General features: G+C 38.7%; 1 protein-coding gene across 4 annotated transcripts in view; it reads left to right on the top strand.

Annotated features, from left to right (window-relative positions):
• Positions 1-22,343, top strand: part of LOC121652167 (neural cell adhesion molecule L1.1-like) — a 66,170-nt gene that overhangs the window by 25,276 nt on the left and 18,551 nt on the right. For all 4 annotated transcript variants that reach the window (XM_042004796.1, XM_042004795.1, XM_042004794.1 and 1 more), the window contains 11 exons: positions 777-920; positions 1,024-1,135; positions 3,139-3,299; positions 4,006-4,162; positions 9,105-9,232; positions 9,323-9,424; positions 11,383-11,598; positions 12,777-12,847; positions 12,939-13,164; positions 17,555-17,661; positions 18,434-18,677. In XM_042004796.1, coding sequence (XP_041860730.1) covers positions 777-920; positions 1,024-1,135; positions 3,139-3,299; positions 4,006-4,162; positions 9,105-9,232; positions 9,323-9,424; positions 11,383-11,598; positions 12,777-12,847; positions 12,939-13,164; positions 17,555-17,661; positions 18,434-18,677 — 1,668 coding nt within the window. The remainder of the gene's footprint in view (positions 1-776; positions 921-1,023; positions 1,136-3,138; positions 3,300-4,005; positions 4,163-9,104; positions 9,233-9,322; positions 9,425-11,382; positions 11,599-12,776; positions 12,848-12,938; positions 13,165-17,554; positions 17,662-18,433; positions 18,678-22,343) is intronic.

Below are 22,343 nucleotides of genomic sequence, written 5' to 3'. Positions count from 1 at the left end.
TTCCGCATCATGGATCACATTTCACACAGAACAACACAGACCCAGGCTCAGATGTTTTCATCATGATCCGGTTACTCCACAAACGTCTACATGCAGTCAAAGTGTAAAAGTGACTCACTACACTTTGTAAAGATGAGTCGGCGTGAGTTTAATCCAGCTGCAGACAATGAGGCAGAGGAGAAGGTGGGATACATGCAGCTGTGGTTGCTCTCTTGCTGGGTCTCGCCACATTGCTGGTCATTAAATGACTGATTCTGTCATCGTGACACCTGCTTCTGTCTTCATGTTATCATTGAACCACAGATTAAATATACAGACACAAAACTTGCAAATATCTGGAGAAGTCAGTTTTCTGAGCAACAAAAATTTAAAAACATGAAATAATTCTATTTGACTTAATACCACTGTAAAAAAAACCTGTTGAATAATTATAAATTTAAATTTATTTTTAAAAGTATGAATGGAAAAATGAGAGAATGATTGTCAGGAAAGCTGGGAAGAGAAAATAAGGCTAAGAAGGAGGAAGGATAGATGTACATTATGGATAAGATGGTGAGTGAGGAAGAAATGAGGTGGGAAAGAAAGAGTTGTCAAAAACAAGAAAAGAAAGAGGATCAAAATTTCCTTGTAGAAGCTACAGATTTAATAAGAGTTTTTATTTAATCATGTCTTTGTCAAGTTTCTCTGTGATCAGTCAGAATCAGTTTATTAAACCATCCTACAATTTTGTGATTTGTTGTTTTTAATCTCCTGCTGTCTTCTGACCTTGTCTGAAGAGGTGGACCCGGACCCTCGCCGCAGTTTAACCAGCAATGCTTTAATACTGAGGGATGTGGAATTCCAGGACACGGCTGTTTATCAGTGTGAAGCCACCAACAAACACGGCTCCATCCTCTTAAACACTAACCTCTTTGTTGTTGGTATGCACACAGTTCGATGTTGGACTTTCCCCTCTTACTTCTCATTATACTGTTGGACCAGTGCTGTCCAGTCTTTATGAAAACGTGCTGATGTCTCTTTCAGAGCTTCCTCCTCAGATCCTGTCTTCTGATGGACGCGTGTACAGAGTCATTGAGGATGGAGACATCAAGCTACACTGTGAATCTTTTGGCTCCCCACGACCGCAAATTACGTGGTAAGATGCAGTGTGTGAAAGTAACAAAGTACATTTACTCAGGTAAAGTTACAGTAGAATGTGTATACACTACTTTCTACAGGCATCATTTCAGGGACACATATTGTCCTTTTTGCTGTGGTGCATTTATTAGTTACTGCCTCTTTTATGAATGACTGAATGAGTTTATGAGGTTAAAACGGCACTATCACAACCAGTTAGGGATGACATAAGAGTCATTGTGATCATCTATTTACCCACTTCCTTCTTTATCTTTCTTCTTTCTTCTTGGCTTGTGGCCACAAAAAAACAAACCAACAAAAACTTTATTTATATAGCACATTAAAAACAACTTCAGTTGACCAGAGTGCCTCACAATACCAGCTGTAGTCAACAGATGTAAATAAAACACAAATAAAATAAATACAAATAAATAAATAGCAAGTACTGACCAGTCCTGTATAACCTGGACTACTTGGTAGCTCGACTGTATTAAAAGCACTTGATAAATCAAAGAACATGATTGTCAAAGTGTCTCCTGATTAGTCTGGATGAGAGTGGGCTCTTTGAAGCAGGTAGATGATGGTGTCTTCAACCCCAAGACCATTACTATATGAATACTATAATGGGTCATGAAAGGTGTTCACTTGGTCATTGAGGTGAGTTAAAACAGTCTCTGCAGGACTTTCATGATGTGAGATGTTAGGGCAACTGGTCTGCAGTCCTCTGGCTCAGATGGTTGGGATTTTTTAGGTACTGGGACCAGGCAGGATGTTTTCTACAGCATAGGAACTCTTTTCTGACTCAAACTGGTGTTATAAAGGTGCTGAAGAATCCAACATAGCAGGTTTTCAGAACCCTGGGCCTGACACCATCTGAACCTGCAGTCTTGTTCTGGTTTGGTTTCTCCAGTTGCTTTTTGACCTGACTGCTGGAGACAGACAGGCTAGAGGTGGAGGCAGAGGATGTCTCAGTGCGCACTGATGTTGAGGGGATGTATATCAATGACTTCCGGGCAGAGTGGCAAAGTAGAGGTGTGTTAGATAAGCTAGTTTGATTATCTAGAGACAGTGAAGTAGAATAATGAAAGTTGTCCTGCTGAACTCATAAAACTTGCTCAGCTCATTGGTTCTGTCCAGACTTGTGTTCCTCAGCAGGATTGAGGAAACTGATAGTTTAAACTTTCTGCCTCTTGCTCTTGCCCAAGATCCTATTTGGCTCATTAGTGGCACTTCTCTGGGCATTAGTTGGGTTAGAAAAACAAAATCAATAATCTGATCAGATTTTGGTTATCAGATTGGATCAAATCTTGAAAATGGGTTGTTCAAAAGAGAAAGAAGGATTCTGAAGTCAGATTGGATTATGTGTGATCTGAGTCTAGTTGTGATCTGAATAAAGCCTTCAGTTTGTGTTGTTCAAAGCTTTTGAGGGGGATTTGGGTAACTTTGATCCACGAAAACAGGATTATCCTGATCCCAGCAGGGGGTAGGAGTTCAAGGCGGATTTTAGGAAGAAAATGTGGTAAAAAAAAAAACCTTAAATTTGATCAAATAATAGAGAATGAGAAGTCATAAAATTATAAATAGAAATGGATGTTTATGATTTCTGCGTGTTGTCTCCAAATGAAAGACATTTACATAACCCCATATTGGCTCTTCTACCTGTTCTTTACACAGCTGGTAGCCCACTTTGTTTTAAGTTCTGGTAATCTGGATTCGGTAAACTTGAAAACTACGATTCTGGATCAGGGTGATCCTATCCAATGCTGCTTTGAGCACCCAGGATAAAAGTAAGATGGATCACCTGATCCTCCATCATGAAAAATGGGATTCCCACATCTGGAGAGTTTTTATAAAAACATACTGATAAAAATCTCAACAAAACACTTGTGATTGGCTGCCAACACATTCTGGAATAAATGAATTTTCCTTTTCAAGCTGTTTTATTTTGGCTTTGATCATGTTAAAATTGGTATTGACTTTCAGTTTTCTCTCTCATAGTTTTTTATGGTTGTGTGTCTACAGGGAGGATGAGGTTGGGTCTCCTTTGTTGTTGGATCCTCGTGCCTCCTTGTTGACCAATGGAACAATCGAGTTATTGAACGTCAGCCACAAAGACAGTGGAGGGTACACCTGCTCTGTCAAAGACTCCAACATCTCCATCACTGCTAACCTGGTAGTCTTCAGTGAGTCAAACACACGTTTATATGACAAATATTCAAAGTGGACCTGACATAATCATTTCCACTTATTTAATTTCTAGGTACCTCTAGTTTAGCTTTTCGCCCATCACAACTCCACACAGGTTGGAATGAGGGAAAACATTTTCCTTGATCGAACATTCAGGGTTCCCTATGAAGTTAAGGATTTAATAAAAAGTGAATATTTGGTTGGGATCAGAAGAAGTCAGAGTTTGCAGTGATTACCAGTTTGGAAATCAGTCCAGTTTGTTCGTGTCCTTCTCTGTTTGCTGACCAGATGTTGTGATGATAATAGGGAGACAAAAACTGTAGCTTCTTTTTAGTTGTACTTGTCAGGATTAAGGTTGCTAAGCAACACCAGGTGAGTTGAGCTAATTTTAACCTGAGTTAATATTTCATCTTCATCCACCAGGATGTCCTGGCAATATTTCTGATGAAGACGACATAGATATCTGTGAAAATATTAAAAAATTTCTCCCATCTTCATCAATATTAGTCTTATTTTTTTCCGCCATCCTTATAATAGTTTTCTCTTCATTCCCCCATTTATTGTGTATTTATTTGGTTTTATATTTATATTCTTAAAAAACTGTTAATGGTGTGTAAAACTCATCCAAGTCCACAAAGAAAAGTGAGACCTGTACAGTTATAAAATGTTTAAGAATATTTTGGATTTTCCTGTTTGTCTCAGATAAGACTAGGATACTTACGGGCCCCACAGACGTTCGTATTCGTAGAGGAAGCACTGCTTTCCTGGACTGTGATTTCTACAAAGATCCTCTGCTGCACATGTCCTGGGTCGTCTGGAAGAAAGACGGTCATGTTCTGCAGGAGTCACCAGATAACAAGTAAACGCACACTCACACAATATACAATGACTGTTATTTACTTGCAGGACCATTTAGACCGTTTAGAAAGTTAAAAATAAATATATGCATCTTACCATTAATGGTGTGAGTGGTTGGTTGGAAGTGTACTTTGAAGTGCAGCTCGTAAATGCAGAAAGACATTCACAGTAAAGACCTGTGTTTGTGTGTGTGTGCGTGCGAGCGAGTGTTTCCCTACTAGCGTATTGGTTGAGGTTAAAAGGGGCGGGGTTAATTAGCATATATTCGAAACATTTAGGTTAAACATTTAGATTTAGATATAAGATTTAACATTTAGATATAAGATTTAACATTTAGATATAACATATAACATTTAGATATAAGATTTAACATTTAGATATAAGATTTAACATTTAGATTTAGATTTAAACATTTAGATTTAGATTTAACATTTAGATATAACATATAACATTTAGATTTAGATTTAAACATTTAGATTTAGATTTAACATTTAGATATAACATATAACATTTAGATTTAGATTTAAACATTTAGATTTAACATATAACATTTAGATTTAGATTTAAACATTTAGATTTAGATTTAACATTTAGATATAACATATAACATTTAGATTTAGATTTAAACATTTAGATTTAACATATAACATTTAGATTTAGATTTAACATTTAGATATAACATATAACATTTAGATTTAGATTTAAACATTTAGATTTAGATTTAACATTTAGATATAACATATAACATTTAGATTTAGATTTAAACATTTAGATTTAACATATAACATTTAGATTTAGATTTAAACATTTAGATTTAGATTTAACATTTAGATATAACATATAACATTTAGATTTAGATTTAAACATTTAGATTTAACATATAACATTTAGATTTAGATTTAAACATTTAGATTTAGATTTAACATTTAGATATAACATATAACATTTAGATTTAGATTTAAACATTTAGATTTAACATATAACATTTAGATTTAGATTTAACATTTAGATATAACATATAACATTTAGATTTAGATTTAAACATTTAGATTTAACATATAACATTTAGATTTAGATTTAACATTTAGATATAACATATAACATTTAGATTTAGATTTAAACATTTAGATTTAACATATAACATTTAGATTTAGATTTAAACATTTAGATTTAACATATAATATTTAGATTTAGATTTAAACATTTAGATTTAGATTTAACATTTAGATATAACATATAACATTTAGATTTAACATATAGCATTTAGATTTAGATTTAAAATTTAGATTTAGATGTTCTATTTGACCATTATACATGTGGTTAAAAGTTATGTTAAATGTAGGAAAATGTAGGAAAAATGTGCTAAATGTGAGAAAAGTGAGATAAATAATGAAAATGTGTCAGCTACAACTTTTATACTGAATTTTTACACTTGGCACCCCATATTCTTCCACCATCTTGGTATCTTCACTCTCAGGCTTGGAGTCTGGTTCAAACATAAATGGCTGAATTTTGTAAGCTGCTGCTGTTCAGGTTCACTTGCTATCGCTAAGCTGTTGATGTTTTGGAGTCTGACGCACTGTGCATGCACTGAGCCAGCCCCCCCTTCCGACTTTGGCCTCCCTGCGGCCAGTCAGCGCCCACCTCATTAACATTAGTCAAAAACTTGCATGAACTCTCAAGAGACAAAGTTGTGGTATGAGCAAAGGGTCACAACAAGCTCTATATTGGATTTATTTTGCTTAATGAGTTAAAAAAAATATATATATTTAAAGACACTTAGAGGACAGTAGATACATGAAAAGACCAGGTGATGACACCTTTAATATTTTATGGGAGTGACAATACTCATAGCTGAATAACAATGATTCTATTTTATGTTCAAGTTTTAGTTTTTCATAACCAAATTCTTAAGTTGGTGTTCCAGCAGGGGCTCTGTCAGGGATTTTGGGCCCCATGAAAAGAAACTGAAGTGGGTCCCTCCATGAAAATTTTGATACTGTAATACATAAAATTAGACATTTTAATGATATTTTGACCATCATACCTAAATTTGTGAAAAAAAACCAAAACAAAACAAAACAAACAAAAAAAAACCCAAACAAACAAACAAACAAAAAACAAACAAACAAACAAACAAAAAAAAACAAAACATGACAGGTAGGAGAAGCACTAAAATACAACGAAGTTCATTCAGATTTAATTATTTGTTGCAAGATACTTTATATTCCAAAACCCTTCTCTCTCTTTTTAAAAATATTCAAACAATAAGTTATCTAAAAACCAGTTACCTAAAATACAAAACTTAAATACAAAATAACCTCTTCCATGAAAATTAAATGCATTTATTATCTGTGGAGAAACAAATCAAATCTCAGCTAAAACACCATCAAAAACAAAATGGCCGCTCATTTTTTATGATTTATTGTATTGTGAGAGTTATCATTGAATATTATCATTGAACAAGAGACAACAAAAATTAATAAATATAAATAAATAAATAAACAAAATCAGAAGCAAATGGTAAAATGAATTAGGTAGGCTCAGAAACAAAAAATAGAAGGATCTCACATGGTTTATTATTTTATATGAACTGAATGTAATACGTTCAGAAGCAAACTACTGTGGAGATTTACAGCCAAACAATAGCTGGGAGCCGTCTTTAAAATTAAATAATCACATTTTAAAAGGTAGAACTTTGTGTAATAAGATCTCAAGGCGTGGTAAAGGTACACTATTGCTGAGTCAAGCTCTTGCAATCTCATTCACAATCACTGGCCCTTGCTCAGCCTTTTTCCCTTTCTCCCTGGAAAGATCACTTATCAAGTCCTGAAGTCCAGCTTTCTATTCTATCCAGCTGTTCTATTATATATTATCTCCAATGATGTAATGTCATTTGTAATAGCATCACAATCATTATTTCTGGTGGCCTCTCACTATTTTGTTTTACTTAAAGGTGCTTTCAGTGATTTCACCAACAATGTCAAGGGAAATTGATTTGACTACCAATACTCCACGTCATTGTCTCCCTCATGTAGCAACACATGCAAGTCTAATTTATCTCCAGATCTGTAGACGCACAGGTGACAGCATTAGATTAGTGGGGGAAAACATATATGATGCTATATGGTTGAGCTAGCTTATGAACAAAGTTTAGAAGAGACAACAAGCTGATGTTCCACAGCTTTCAATCAGACAAACTAACTGACCCACCTCGCCTCTGAAAGAACTGGGTGACATATTGTCGACCCCTCTCTTCTCTCTTCGGTCTCAGCTTTCTTAGCTTTTCTTTTTAATCTTCCTGATTTGTGAGGCATCCTGCCGTCTTACCATCCACTCGCTTTCTGTTTTGCTGAGCTCTGCAGCTGATGGAACAGGTGGACTAAACCATTTAAGGGAAATATAGAGGGGGTGAGCATTCAGAAATGTTTCCAAAACAAAGAAACCTAGTGATACATTTGCATTTTAACTAAACTTTTTGTGTGATTGTAAATTTATCATTGAGTATCAGATAATTTTGTGAGTATTACAATTGGATTGAGGGCCCTTCTGGGCCCCTGTCAATCATGGGCCCCTAGAAGCCTTCTCCTTTACCCCCCACTTTTGGGTGCCCCAGTATTCCAGAAGCTTATAATATGAACTAATACAGTCACATTCATTGAGATATTTTTGTTTCTGTGAGTTTCAAAACAGGTCCAAACAATTCTTTGGTGGTTCATAAATTCCAAAATCCCAAAATCTGCCCTAATAAAATAAAATTTTTCTTCGGTTGAAACCAGAATAAATAAGTTGTCCATTAAAAATGTTCAATTTCTTTATTTATTTATTCAATTTTATTTAGTTGGTAAATTTAAGTATTAAAATATTTTATACTGACTGAAATGTCATTCAATATTCTTATTCTCCACTTTTTTTTATTGGTTGAAATATGCATTCAATGTATGAAAATACAACTTTAAATCCAAATAACAGAAATATTTTGGGGAAAAAGAAAAAACTAAATAACATGAAAGAAAAAACAAGAAAGCATAAACAATTATTCCATTCGCTGTTTACTTTTTTTTTTATCATTCATCTTTAGTATAAAATGAATTTATAAATAAAAAAACAAACAAAATCTCATGTATAATAAAAAAAAAAAAAAAAAAGGTTGGGGAGAGGTTCAACAGGTACGAGTTTAGTTATTGTAGGGGAGGATAAAAGGGAAAAGCAAATTCTCCACCTTTTCCTATTTCATGGGAAGTCTACTATGGTCATCTAATATTCATATGATCTCTTAGTTTAATGGGAAAGAAATAAGAGTCGGGCTCATTGTGGTCTGAGTTTAGTTTATTTCTGGATTAGTCCCTGTTGGATTATTTCCTTATTTTTTCAGTCTTTGAGTTCAGGTTGGGGTTTTTGTTCTTTCCTGATTCTTCCTTCAGTCAGACTAACTTGGTTCATGTAGTTTTCCCTCATTTTGGTATTCTGTGTTTACTTCCTGTTACCTGCTCCTTGTCATTCATCTCCAAGTTTATCTACCTGGTTTCCTTTCCTCCCTCTTTGTTGTTTCTCTTGATTTTCAAACAGTTTTTCTGACAGTACTGTCATTACCTAAGTTTAGTTTTATTTTTTGGTTTTTAAAGTTTTTTTTTTCATCTGTTAAAATGCTGGGATAGACTCCAGCTTATGGACTAAGTGGTACAGATAACTAAGTGGTACAGATAATGAATGAATGAATTAAGTTTTATCTATTTTTTTTTTTTTTTATAACTTTCTGCCTCTGCAGCATTTTTTGTTCTTCTCTATGTAAGTCCTAGTTCTTTTGTCCGCCTGCCTCTTAGTTATGCCTCTCAGTCCTTCCTCCTCACCACCAAACCGTGAATTACCGGAGTTATATAAAGTATTACAGAAGGCTTACATTAAAACCGCATTAAACTCTGTGCGTTTCTGTGTGTTTTTAGATACACTATGTTTGAGAACAGAACACTGAAAGTGACAAATGTCCAACCAGAGGACACGGCACATTACACCTGTGAGGTAAAGACTGAACTGGACCAGGCAGACGCCACCGGGTCCATCACTGTAGTTGGTATGTGCCTGCCTGTACTGTAAGTGGAAACTACATGTTGGCTGTTTTTAGTTTGTGCTCAGGACTAACAGTTTTCTGTTCGGCCTAAAGCTCCACCGGACCCTCCCACCTCTCTGTCCTTTTCCAACATTGTGGGCAACAGCCTCACTCTCAGCTGGATTCCAGGATCCTCTCACAACAGCATCATCACAGGTACCGATCAAAACATACACCTCAGCTTTTTAAATCAGGTGATTTGAGTCAGACTGTATCGGGGGGTTCGAGCATGCCCACACCTGCTTGGTGCCTGTCACCGGGAGCAACTCAGGAAAGGAAGAAAGTCTAGAGCTAGCTTCTGCAGCCGAGGATCAAACTGCCAGGGTCCCTGCCTTCGGCCGCCACCCAGCTCACACTGCACCCGACCCTGATGGCCCCTCCTGCAGGTGGTGAGCCAGTGGGAGGAGGGGCCCATGTCACCCTTGCAAGCTGAGCCTGATTGGGCCCCATGGGCAAAGGCCCGGCCACCAAGCTCTCACCTTCATGCCCCACCTCCAGGCGTGGCTCCAGAGGGGGACCCTGGTGATTGTCTGGGCAAGGGAAACCTTGGTCCATAGTTTTTTGTCATCATAAGGATGTTTTTAGCTGCGCTTTGTGTGGTCCCTCCCCTAGAGAGCTGTTTGCCATGGATGACCCTACCAGGGGCATAAAGCCCCTGACAACATAGCTCCCTGGATCAGCAAGACGCGCAAATTCATCCACCATGGAAAGGTGGAGGCTCAGGGAGGATATAATTCCATTATATCACCTGATTTTCCACATTATCAGAATAATATGTACCTCTTAAGGTACTTCTAATATTTCTTGGTACATGAAACTTATGTGGTGATCTTCTTCTCTGGATCGTGATGCCATTTTAGTGTGAACTACTTAAAGCAGATGATGTAATAAAAAAAAAGTTGAGAGGTAAAAAGAGCTCCAGACGCAAGCTTGATGAATAATAAAAACAGTTTATTACAAAAAGTGACATCTTAAACAGATCTGTAGCATCTGTGAGGTCTCTGAAGGCAATAGTAGAAATCCCACTGAACATTTGTACCAGTGGCCTTCTATATGTTCACAAACAAACATTCCTGAGTTCTTCTGACACCTCCCCCGAGGCTAATCCAAACTTATGGAGCATTTCCTATGGATAAACGTTAACTGTCTTTATAGAGTTCATGTGATCATTTCTTCTCTGAAAGTTGTTGGCAGAATTATTTTTGGTCAAATCTAGTAAAACGTCAACCATTACCTTCTGACGAATTTTCTGTTTGCTGCTAAAAGAATTCTGAATTATTTTCCGTAAATGTCGATCCAGTTTCTAAATGTAAAATCATCCAGGTACATCACTTCTAATAAGGGATGGACCGATATATAAAATCTTGGCCGATACCGATATCCGCTATTAATATTGATGTCATAACCGATAACCAATATTTACAGATGTTGATATATATTTTGTTTCAAAGGGTTTAAGATGATCAAATTCTGTACAAATTAAAAATGATCCAAACATTAGAGGTGTTAGCTTCCTGCCATTGTTTGTGAGTTTCTGGATGGGGGTTTTTCAGATGACATATAAAATTTGTGGTGTTGAATGATTTGATGTGGCACACTCCTCGCATCATAGTGCTTTTCAAGTATCTTCTTTTTACACAGTGAAAAATTACCACACAGCTGACACTGCTTCTAGCTTTTGCTTCTAGATTCACACTGAGCTCATATTTTCCACGAAATGGTAAAATGTCTCAGTTTCAACATCTGAAATGCTGTTTCTATTGTTCTATTGTAAATAAAATATGGGTTGATGAGATTTAGTAATAATTTAATTTAGGGTTTATTTACATTTTCTTTTTTTAGAATCAGGGTTGTAATCTTAATTAAAGCATTTAAATAATATTCCTGATTCGAATAAAATAAATAATGTCATCTGAATCCAAATCATTTGATATTATACCACAATATATTATATATTAGTGTAGTGTTTCAAAGTTCATATCTGGTTAGTATAAAAGAGCGATCTGGTTTATGTCCAATATTTTATGCAGCTCAGAAAAGATCTTGATAAATGATAAGGTATCCACATCTTCCTGTTGCCATGGAGCTAACTACAATATCACATTTTCTTCCAGTGTTCATCGTGGAGGCCCAGGAGAAGGCACAATCAGAGAATGGAAAGCAGAGCAGGGAGAGCTGGGAGAAGTGGAATGAAGTAATAGGAGACTTCAACCATGTACAGCTGATCCTCCGTCCCTTTTGCACCTACCGTTTCAGGGTTACTGCTGTTAATGCAATTGACAAGGGCAGAGCCAGCGAACCCTCAGAAAACTATAGCACGCAACCTTCAGGTGAGTTCATACTGACCATTTATACTGCTCCTTGGATTTCTTTTGAGGTGTCATCTAGTAAAGCAACACTAGCTGATGGCATGCCTTTGGACTGGCCTCATCTGTGGCATAGCTGTATCTGACAGCTGTTATTTGGCTGTCACCATGACTATATGCTGCTGTTATGTACAGTGAATGGTTGTACCTGAGCTGAAGTCTTTTAAAACACTGCATTACATAGTGGAATGTATTGAGAACAAAGTAACATGAGAATGGTCGATGGAAATCAAAATCATTAAGTCATGGAGGTCTGGACCCAGAATCATATTTAAAATAAAAGTGGAGCGATCACAGACAATTCAAAATGAGTTTAAGTAGTGTGTCTGACCGCCACATGCCTGTATGCACTCATTACAACATCTGAGCATGCTCCTGATCAGGCCACAGAGTTATCCTGAGAGATCCCCCCTCCCAGACCTGGATCAGGGCATCAGTCAACCTCTGGACAGTCTGTGGCAGTGATGGATGGAACGAGACATGATGTCCCAGAGGTGCTGAATTGGATTCAGGTCTGGTCAACGAGCAGGACAGTCCATCGCTTCAATGCCTTTATTATGCAGGAATTACTGACACACTCCAGCAGTGGTGATCCAAGGCTTGTTGTTGGGGAAACAGCAGATGGTCCTGGTTGGGATGATGATATCCTGACAGAATTTACTGTAATCAGTGATCTGACTAATATCCACTCCATGTGGTTGGCAGATAGCATCCCACGCTATCATGTTGAAGTATTCCTGCAGAGCTTCATGGGCTTCCCTGACTCCACATGCTCACAGACAGGACCTGCATGAGGCTGCATGTCCCCAATACTGAGGGTTAACCAGACCAGGCTGTGGTCTGATCTTCCAAGCTGGGGGAAGGGCAGACTCTGAAAGCTCCAGCAGTGTTAGCATACAGTAGATGCATTTGTATGGCAGTAGCTCAGGTGGTAGAGCAAGCTGTCCAATAACTGGAAGGTTGGCGGTTTATTATTATTATTATTATTATTATTATTATTATTATTGTTATCTGACTGAAGTGCTTGTGTGAAAAAAAAATAATGTTCATATTCACAAAGCAGAAATGAATCTGTTGTTTTAGTGTGCATTTGGGAAAAACTGTCCTCTTAAAAGTCTTTTCCTGTCTTCATCTCTCCACAGCTCCTGACAAAAACCCCAGCGGTGTACGTAGCAACTCCACACAACCAGGGACTCTGGTCATCACATGGGATGTGAGTAGTTTAGTTTGTATCTGTGTATGGTCGTTGTCTGATTACCACAGTTAATCCAAATCTATTTTTTAACTGTGAAATATTGTTACAGGAAATGGAAAATCGTTTGCATAATGGTCCAGATTTCCACTACAAGGTGTTCTGGCGGGAGGTGAAGGGGACAAATGTGCAGTGGCAAAGTAGTTATGTAAAGCGTCCGCCATATCTAGTAAACAACACGCGTACCTACACACCATTTGAGATCAAAGTCCAGGCTGTCAATAAAGCTGGAAAAGGGCCAGACCCAATCCCCACCGTCGGTCACTCTGGAGAGGATGGTAAGTCACATGATCACGTTGAATCATTCATTCCAGTCACAGAGCCAGAATTGTCCTGGCCAACAGATTTATGATTAAAAGGGGGAATCACTGGCCCAACTACAGGGTGCAGGCCCTTGAAAATCCTGGAATTAACTTTTTTTGTTTTCCATTGTTAAATTTATAATTAATTAATATAATAATCAAAGTCACTTTTGCTCAACTGAAGGGGCAGAAAGACTGAATTTGGATCATCAATAATGATGGATGTTTGAGGGACCTACCACCGCTCTGAAATTGAACAAACTGGTTTAGTGAAAACCAGCAGCAGCTTGTTCAACCGAGTTACACACAGAGTGCATCCGGATAGCCAGAGGAGGAAGTCATGTATTCCACAGTCAATCATAATATAGTTGGTATCAATGGATTCCTTGTAATTTCAAGATTGTGAAAATGCAAGTGGCACCTGACCCCAAAATCTCCAACATTGATAAAAAATGATCTACCATCACTTTTAAATTCTTCCAATGAAACAAAGGAGGAGAATTTTCCAACTTTAAGACCATAATGAATGATGAATAAGACGGAGTCTGATTATAACCCCTGCTGTTGGGGATCTTTAGTCAGATTTAATATCTGACCTTGAAAAATTCTGTCTTATAATCAATACTGAATTACTTTCTGCATTGCATTAAGTAGAAAATAACGGAGTGATGTGAATCAGAAAGCTGTCCAGCCTGCATGTTATCGAGTAGAATAAGTGAAGTTAAACAGGAAAAATAAAATAGATAACATGACTTGTTTGTTTGTTGGTGCAGCCATGGGGGGTTCTGGTCAAAAAGGACAAAGATACCTTCCCTAAAGGAATTTAATTGCTATCCTCCTCCTCGCTTCGCTCTTCTGTATGCTAATGATAGAAAAAAACAAAACAAAACAAAAGGCTTAAATGACAGTTTAATGTTAAGATTGTTACCAGTAATAAATCTCCAACACATAAATGTTAACCAGTCAGATATTGAGTGAACTAACTCTAAAAGAGAATGTGCGCGTGATGTCACTGTGGCTTTCCGCACCATATTGAGGGCCCCCGGCTACTGTTTACGTCACTGTTTTATAAGCATGTCGAAAACACGCTGAAAAGAAACATCCTCTCCGGAACAAGCTCAAGAGAGTTGAATAGTTAAGATGCAGAAACGTTAATTATTAATAACTTAGATCGTTACAATCTGCTGAACAAGGAGGTTTAGATATGTTACCACCTGTTTCAGTCTCAGACGTCGGTGTTTACCTTCTGTTTGGTGGAAGTTCCTACACACCACCATGAAGGCATTTTCTAAACAGATAAATGAAAACCTGCAAGTCTACAAACTGCAGGCTGCAACTACACCATCATACTGATTATTTATATCTTAATTAAGCATTTATTGTTCTGAAATTTTGATTCTGAAATCAAATATATTATCTGTTAATCTGTGTGGATTCATTTATGATAAATTAATATATTCTGGGCAATATTTTAAAAAAGACATATGTCCTAATATGCAGGATTAATTAACTGAATACATCTTCCTTAAGCAAAAGGAGCAGCAAAAACATAAAAGAAGTTAAAAATATGATGAAGTATATTTAGTTATTGTAATAATGAAATTTACAAAAAGCTGATAACAGATCTGCTCTGAAGCGTGAACAGTTCAGAATGTCATGACTAATGTGTGACAGACTGGAACTCATGTTAATCAGAGAACAACAAACACCATGTGGTGGAGGAAGGTTTATGTTCTCATCTTTACATGTAAGTGTCATCCAGATTCCTACTGCTGCATCTAAAATCCGTACTTGTTGACCCCACAAGAATTCTCAGGTGTAGGCTACCACCTCACCTGTTCTCTCATCATCCCGTTTATCATGCTGACACATTGAATGCAGCCATCTTTAGTTCTGTGCACATAAAGCCCAAACTGTCCTTTACATCCAATTCATGGTCAGCCAGAAGCTCAGCACCTGGAAAAGATTCTGCAGAAACGCACTGTTCTCTGTGATTCTGTGTTTATCCAACATATTCACTTCACTTCACCAAACATGAAAATCCGGTGGTTAAATTCTTTTATATGCGCTGATCTTGAGCTGCTGCTGCAGCAGAGTACACAGCTTGAGAAAAAAAGGATAAGATGAAACACTCATCAGAAACTCTGAGTAAGACGTAGATTAAAATGACGAGACCCACTTGTGAACTGATGTAAACAGACTGCAGGTACACCCTGTTTATGGTGTCAGTGAGCATTCTCTGTATAAAGAGAAAAATCTTTTCAAAATGAGAGTCAAAACACAAAATAGAAGTTTTAAAAAAACATCACTGAACTAAATATTGCTTAAAATAGTTTGGAATTGAGGTCATAAAGAGACATAACAATGTTTATGGGGATTTTCTTGTTTCTGATACTTTTAGAGAAGTAAACATGCCACAGGTCAAATTATAATTGTTAGGTGGGGTTGAAATGATGTTTCCTACAACATAATTAGTCTTCTTTGACTCATCAATGTGACTTTTGTATATGTAACTTATATATAGGGAAGTGCATTCCTAAGAGGCAAGGGCAGACCTTTGTCTCTAAAGCATCCCTAATCCCCCTGAGGAATATCAAAACAGAGACAAAGATCAGAAACAAAGAGCCAAATGGACGTAATAAAGAGCCAGGTTGGAGATCCAGTGACTCATCAGGGCTGAGCAGGAATTTGTCGCAGCTCCAGGTTATCTGGGAAGGTTGGAAAGGACTCTGAGAAGCAACGTTTTCTTTCACTATGATAAAAACATCACCTCTGAGTTTCTTTGGACTGAATGACTAACTCCATACCTCCTTATCAATCACACAGACTCCTCATTAGTCATACACATTCAAGTTAAAGTACGTCAAAGTAACTTAAATATAAACTTATATGTCTCAGTCTAGCAGTTTTTAAATTATATCTCCATAATACAAGTAAACAGATGTTTCATGATAAAGTGGATGGATGTCTCAGTAATTACTTGATTCAGATCTTAGTCATCTCATTTCTTCTCCCAGCAGAGCACATGCTATCTAAAATAAGCCGCCACAGAGCATCTCAGCTTCTATCTCGTCTTTACGTTCTGTGTCTTTTGCTTTTTATCATCTCAGTCATCACTGTGTTTCTTGTAGCTACTTTATTTTTCGGTAATCAGCTTCTCCAGCTTGTTCTAATTCAGTTTGCATTGGTTCATATGCACCTACTACCTTGTGTCACATCGTATTCAGTATCAGACCCATGCAGCATCACAACCCTGTGATCTAGTACAACCCTGACATGGAACCAGCAGAACCACGCAGAACTTTCAGAGATGTGGGGTGACCACATCACCACTTCTAACATCTGGTGACTGCTGATTGGTGGATGGACCTTCGGCTGTATGACTATTCATTACTGAGCTTGAACAGGACCTCATTTTTTTTAGAAGTGATTCTTTCTTTCTGGTGTTTCCTTTCTTTGGTTCTACATTGTTTTCTTTTTTTTTTCCACTTTGAGTTTTGGCCGTTTGTATTTAACTTTGTACGGTCCAGTCTGGTAATATTTGAACTGTATTTGTGATTCTTATCCCTTCAGTTTCTGATTTTCAAGCTAAAGAATATCAAAGTAACTTAAATATATACTTGTATAATACAAAAGACAATGCAGAAGTTTCAAACGAAAGACTAATCTGAAACATCTTGTTTGGTTGTTGTACTAAAGAGTAGAATTCATGGGATGTGCCTCACTCTGTCTGCATGTACAAGTACTACACATTTTCTTTTAGAAATAGACATACTCCTTACAGGTGTTACAGAGGAGAGAAATTTGTGCTTCTGGCCTTACTCCAGCTTCTGAAGATCTCTGACGCTATGACTAGCTTAAATGTCAGCTGCCAGTCACACCTGACCCACCCACCCATGGCATTGCAGTCAAAAACAACATTGGATCCACCAAAGTCTCAAATACAAACGTAACACTTTGTTATCAGTTGAAGTTGTGTAGCTTTTTAAAACAGGATGGGCATATGTACTACTACCAGCCAAAAAGGCAAATAAAAAAAAGCATGGCATCTCCACTCCTGGAAGCTGCTAAATTGGGGGGAAAATCACAGATATGACAAAAAGTAGTTAAAAACTAAACAGGAAGTCAGGCTTCAGATAATGCTTAACCATAGAAAAATAAAACGTGCTACAAGAATTTGTTTTCCAGTTTTTCTTGCACATTTGTATTAGAAGCAGGAATTATAGTTTTAGGTTTGCTGATCCACAGCTGTCATAAACAATAACTTATTTTAGATTTGTAGAAGCTCTGTTTAGACTAAACTAATCACTGAGATTTTTCATTTTCTTCAGCATTTGCTTGTTTGACTTTTCATTCACATGTTTAGAGCCAGAGGAGGCTCCCAGCGGAGTTTCGTCCACGGTGATGAACACCACAGTCACAGTGACATGGAACCAAGCCCAGAAGGTCCGAGGCTTGCTGCTGGGATACAAGGTACCAGTTATTATCTCTCTCTCTCTCTCTCTCTCTCTCTTTTTCTCTCTGTGTGGGTGTGTGTGTGTGTGTGCATGTTGTGACTTGGCAGGGGGTCAAATGGGACAGAGAAAATTTTTCTGCTGACACTTTACTAAGTATTACAGTTATAAACTTATAAAAGGTGAATTATTAGAAGTAGAATACTAAATTAATGCTAAATGTTTGACTTTTGATATTTTTAAGACATTTTTTAACATTTTTTTCCTTTTCATTTATAAAAATATAAAAATTTTAATTGTAAATTATAAAATTTAAATGACTATTTATTTATAAGTTCAATTTATTTATAAAGCACATTAACAACCAGTTTCCCAAAGCGTTGTACAATAAAAACCATCCAATAAAAAATATAAATAAATAAAACAATAAAACCAGAACAAAAAGTTCAAAGTTCAAATAAATCTTCAGCTCAACTGTGTTTAAAAGCAAGACAAGAAAATGTCTTTTCGCTGAGCACATCTGTCTAAGTGACTTTCGCCCGCAAACACCTGTGGTGATGTTTTTAATCCCTTCCTATAGGGAAAAGGGCTGCATTTATTAGCAGAAATGGCTGCTTAATTTAACTTGAACATCTACTGTAAACTGCACTGTGTGGATAACAATACTAAGAAAAACACTTTAAGACATTTTCTTTTACATTTACAGCTGCTGATGAAATGTCTTTCTTGACTAGTAAATGTAAATGCAGCGATGTTTGATCATATTTACATTTATCATCTTCTCTCGTCAGATTTATTTCAGCAGGCCTCGGAGTGGACAGGCTTGGCGTTCTCTTCGTAAAAAGCACCATGTGGAGGAGCAAGAAAAGCAGAGAGACGAAGACAACTGGGTGGTGGAAGTTAAAGGCATGGCCACATCAAAGGAAGTGGGAGGTCTGCGTCTTTTCTCTAAGTATGTGCTGTGGGTCACCGCTTTCAACAGCAAAGGGGAGAGCCCTCGCTCCGTGCCCCACCACTTCAACACTCCAGAAGGAGGTGAGTTCAACATAAAATCACATTTGATTTGACCATGTAATTTGGGTGGTCCTACAAACTACAAACTGACATTATTTGCAAACATTCATTTACAACCACAAAATCTTTGACTGAATTGAGACCATAAAGCCTGCAAACACAAAAGACAACAAACATAACTTCAACCAGACAACAACAACAAAACAAAATTCATAGTCAACTCACCAACAGGATCGCTAAATCACAGATCAATGTTTTTCATATAGAATGGTTCTATAAATGAACAATTCACAGGGCTCGAAATAACATGTTTGTGCATGTGTAGTACCTAATTTTTTTGACTGCATGTAGTGACTTTTTCTTTTAAAAGCAGCAAATCCAGCCCTTTATTTTCTGGTGGTCACTTCTAGCTGCAGTCAGAGCAGGAAATGTTGACCTCTGCACTGCTCCCAGATTGAAAATGAATCACACATATGCAAAGTTGCCTCTAATTGATCCGCCCTGGCATACAGTCAGGTATTGAATGTAGACTGCAGACAAAAACATTTAGAGTTAAAGATAGAAGCAGAATACTAAATTATTGCTTAATGTTTGGCTTTTGATATTTTTAGACATTTTTAACCTTTTTTCCCTTTTGCAGTCAAGTCATGTTACAGACTCTACTAGAATTAGGGCTGGTCATGTTGACACATTATTATTGCTTTAACTGGGTTGACCAGATGTGAGATGGTAAAGAAGAGGACCCTTTAGTAGAGGGGATAGGGGACCATGTGGATACAGAAAAATGTGTCCACATTCAAAGCTACTACAGCAGCTCCCTGCTTTGTATGTCATGCACTGAGCTTCCCATCCATCAAAACCAAGATGAAAATGAGGATTTTTTTCTGTAGTTCATCCGTGAATTTGCATTTACATTTCTGCATTTTCTAGCTTTATACTGGACACTCAGATCTAAAACTCCTGAACAGCTTCTTCCCCAAGCTGTCAAAGCCACCAGTCCAAAGCACCAAAGATGTTCTTAATTAATTTTTTTTATCCAAGTCAAGTCTCAAGTCTTATGGCTCAAATTCTTTATCTACCAGCATTTAGTAATATTACTAATCTTTAGCTTAAACTGACACATGCTCTGTACCTCTCTGGTTACTTTCTTTGCTTTGCTGAATTTGGAAAACCTGTAGATGAACATGGAAATTTATTCATATTAGTAAATATTCTCTTAACATAACTTATGAAAGTGTTTTTAATATGTACAAAAATCCATCTGACACTACAAAGAATTTTTCAAAACTAATACTGCAGTTCATAGCATTTTTTTTCCCTGAATGTAGAGAGGAGGGTCAATATGCTTCACCTTAGTGCACAATCACCAACTGTCCTGCAGGTTTTGAAAATTTCCTGCTGCAACAAACCTGATTTATATGATTTTTTTGTTTGCACAAACACCTAGTTATGCCGGCCTCACCCTGCTGGAGTATAAATTTTTATTGTATTAGCAAAATTACATTTTTTGGAAGTACTTAATGTATTCATGCTCACTGATTCCTGCTAATTTACTGCAGGGGTTTAAGGGAGCATAACGATTAGTGGTGTGCATGATCTCCTCCGTGAGCTGCCACCTTACCGTGGTGAAGGAGTTTGTGTGTCCTGAAGATCCTGGGAGCTATGTTGTCGGGGCTTTAAACCCTTGGTAGGGTCACCCATGGCAAGCAGGCCTCTAGTGGAGGGACCAGACAAAGCGCAGCTCAAAGCACCCCTATGATGACACAAATCTATGGACCTAGGTTTCTCTTGCCTTGACGTGGGTCACCAGGGCCCCCTCTGGAGCCAGGCCTGAAGGTGGGGCGCAGAGGCGAGGGCTTGGTGGTCAGACCTTTGCCCATGGGGCCCAGTTGGCCTCAGCTTAAAAGGGTGACATAGGCCTCCCTTCCCGTGGGCTCACCACCTGGAGGAGGGACCATAGGGGTCAGGTGCAGTGTGAGCTAGGCGGCGGGCGAAGGCGGGGACCCTGGCGGTCTGATCCTTGGCTGCAGAAGCTAGCTCTAGGGATGTGGAACGTCAGACAGGAAATGAGTCTGAGCTGGTGCACGAGGTTGCAGGCCTGACAGACCCAAGTGTGTTGTGAGGGTCTGCCAGTAATATGGCGGAGTCTCCTGTCAGAAAGAGTTTCAACTCCCATCTCCGGCAGAGCTTCAACCATGTCCTGGGTGACATTGAGTCCGAGTGGGCTGTGCTCCATGCCTTAATTGTTGAGGCAGCCAGCTGGAGCTGTGGCCGTAAGGTCCTCAGTGCCTGTTGTGGCGGTGATCCTGGAACTTGTTGGTAGACACCAGCAGTGAGGATGCCATCAAGCCATAGAGGCCATAGAGAATGAATTCTGGATGGCTTTGAGAAGATTCTGGTCCACCACCCGGCGGCCCAGGTGGGGAAAGCAGTGTTCCATCAACACTGTGTACAGTGAGGATGTGGGGCCTGCTGACCTTGACTTGGGACATTGTGAGCCAGTGAAGGGAATACTTCAAAGACCTCCTCAATCCCACCAACATGTCTTTCAATGAGTCTGGGGACCCTGGCGTGGGCTCTCCTTTTTTCTGGGGTTGAGGTCGCTTAAAAAGCTCCTCAGTGGTAGGGCCCCGGGGCTGGATGAGGTGCACCCAGAGTTCCTTAAGGTTCTGGATACTGTAGGGCTGTCGTGGCTGACACGCCTCTGCAGCATCGCGTGGAATTCGGGGACAGTTCCCCTGGACTGGCAGACTGGGATGGTGGTCCCCCTCTTTAAAAAGGGGGACTGGGGGGTGTGCTCCAACTAAAGGGAGATAGCACTCCTTAGCCTTCCTGGTAAGGTCTATTCAGGTGCTGGAGAGGAGGGTCCGTCGGCTAGTTGAACCTCAGATTAAGGAGGAGTAGTTTGGTTTTTGACCCGGTTGTAGAATGGTAGACCAGTTCTATACCCTCCTTAGGGTCTTGGAGGGGGCATTGGAGTTTGCGCAACCAGCCTACATGTGCTTTGTGGACTTGGTGAAGGCGTTCGATCGTGTCCCCTGGGGACTCTTTTGGGGGGTACTTCAGGAGTATGGAGTGCTGGACCTCCTTGTACAAGCTGTCCGGTTCCTGTGTGACCAGTGCCAGATGCCTCCTGGATCCCTCCCTGGTGAGGTTTTGCAGGCAAGTACCACTGGTAGGAGGCCCTGGGAAGACCCAGGACACGCTGGATGACTACATCTCTTGGCTAGCCTGGGAATGCCTCGGGATCCCCCTGGATAAGCTGGTGAATGTGGCCAGGAAAAGGGAAGACTGAGTCTCTGCTCTTTGCAGATGATGTGGTTCTGTTGGCTTCATTAGGCTGCGATCTTCAGCTCTCGCTGGAGCGATTTGCAGCCAAGTGAGAAGTGGCTGGGATGAGAATAGGCACCTCTAAATTCGAGACCATGGTCCTCAATTAGAAAAGGGTGCAGTGCTTTCTCTGGGTTGGGAATGAGGTCCTGCCCCAAGTGTAGAAGTTCATGTATCTCGGGGTCTTGTTTATGAGTGAGGGAAGGATGGAGCAGGAGATCGACTGGCGGATCGGTGCGGCGTCTGCAGTGATGCGGACTCTGCATCAATCTGTCATGGTGAAGAAGGAGCTGAGCCAAAAGGCAAGGCTCTGGATTTACCGGTCAATCTACATTCCTGCCCTCACTTATGGTCACG

Source organism: Melanotaenia boesemani, chromosome 13, assembly GCF_017639745.1.
Source record: "Melanotaenia boesemani isolate fMelBoe1 chromosome 13, fMelBoe1.pri, whole genome shotgun sequence".
Taxonomy (NCBI): Eukaryota; Metazoa; Chordata; class Actinopteri; order Atheriniformes; family Melanotaeniidae; genus Melanotaenia; species Melanotaenia boesemani.
The sequence above is the reverse complement of the archived record's forward strand: the minus strand, read 5'-3'. Positions and strand labels throughout refer to the sequence as shown.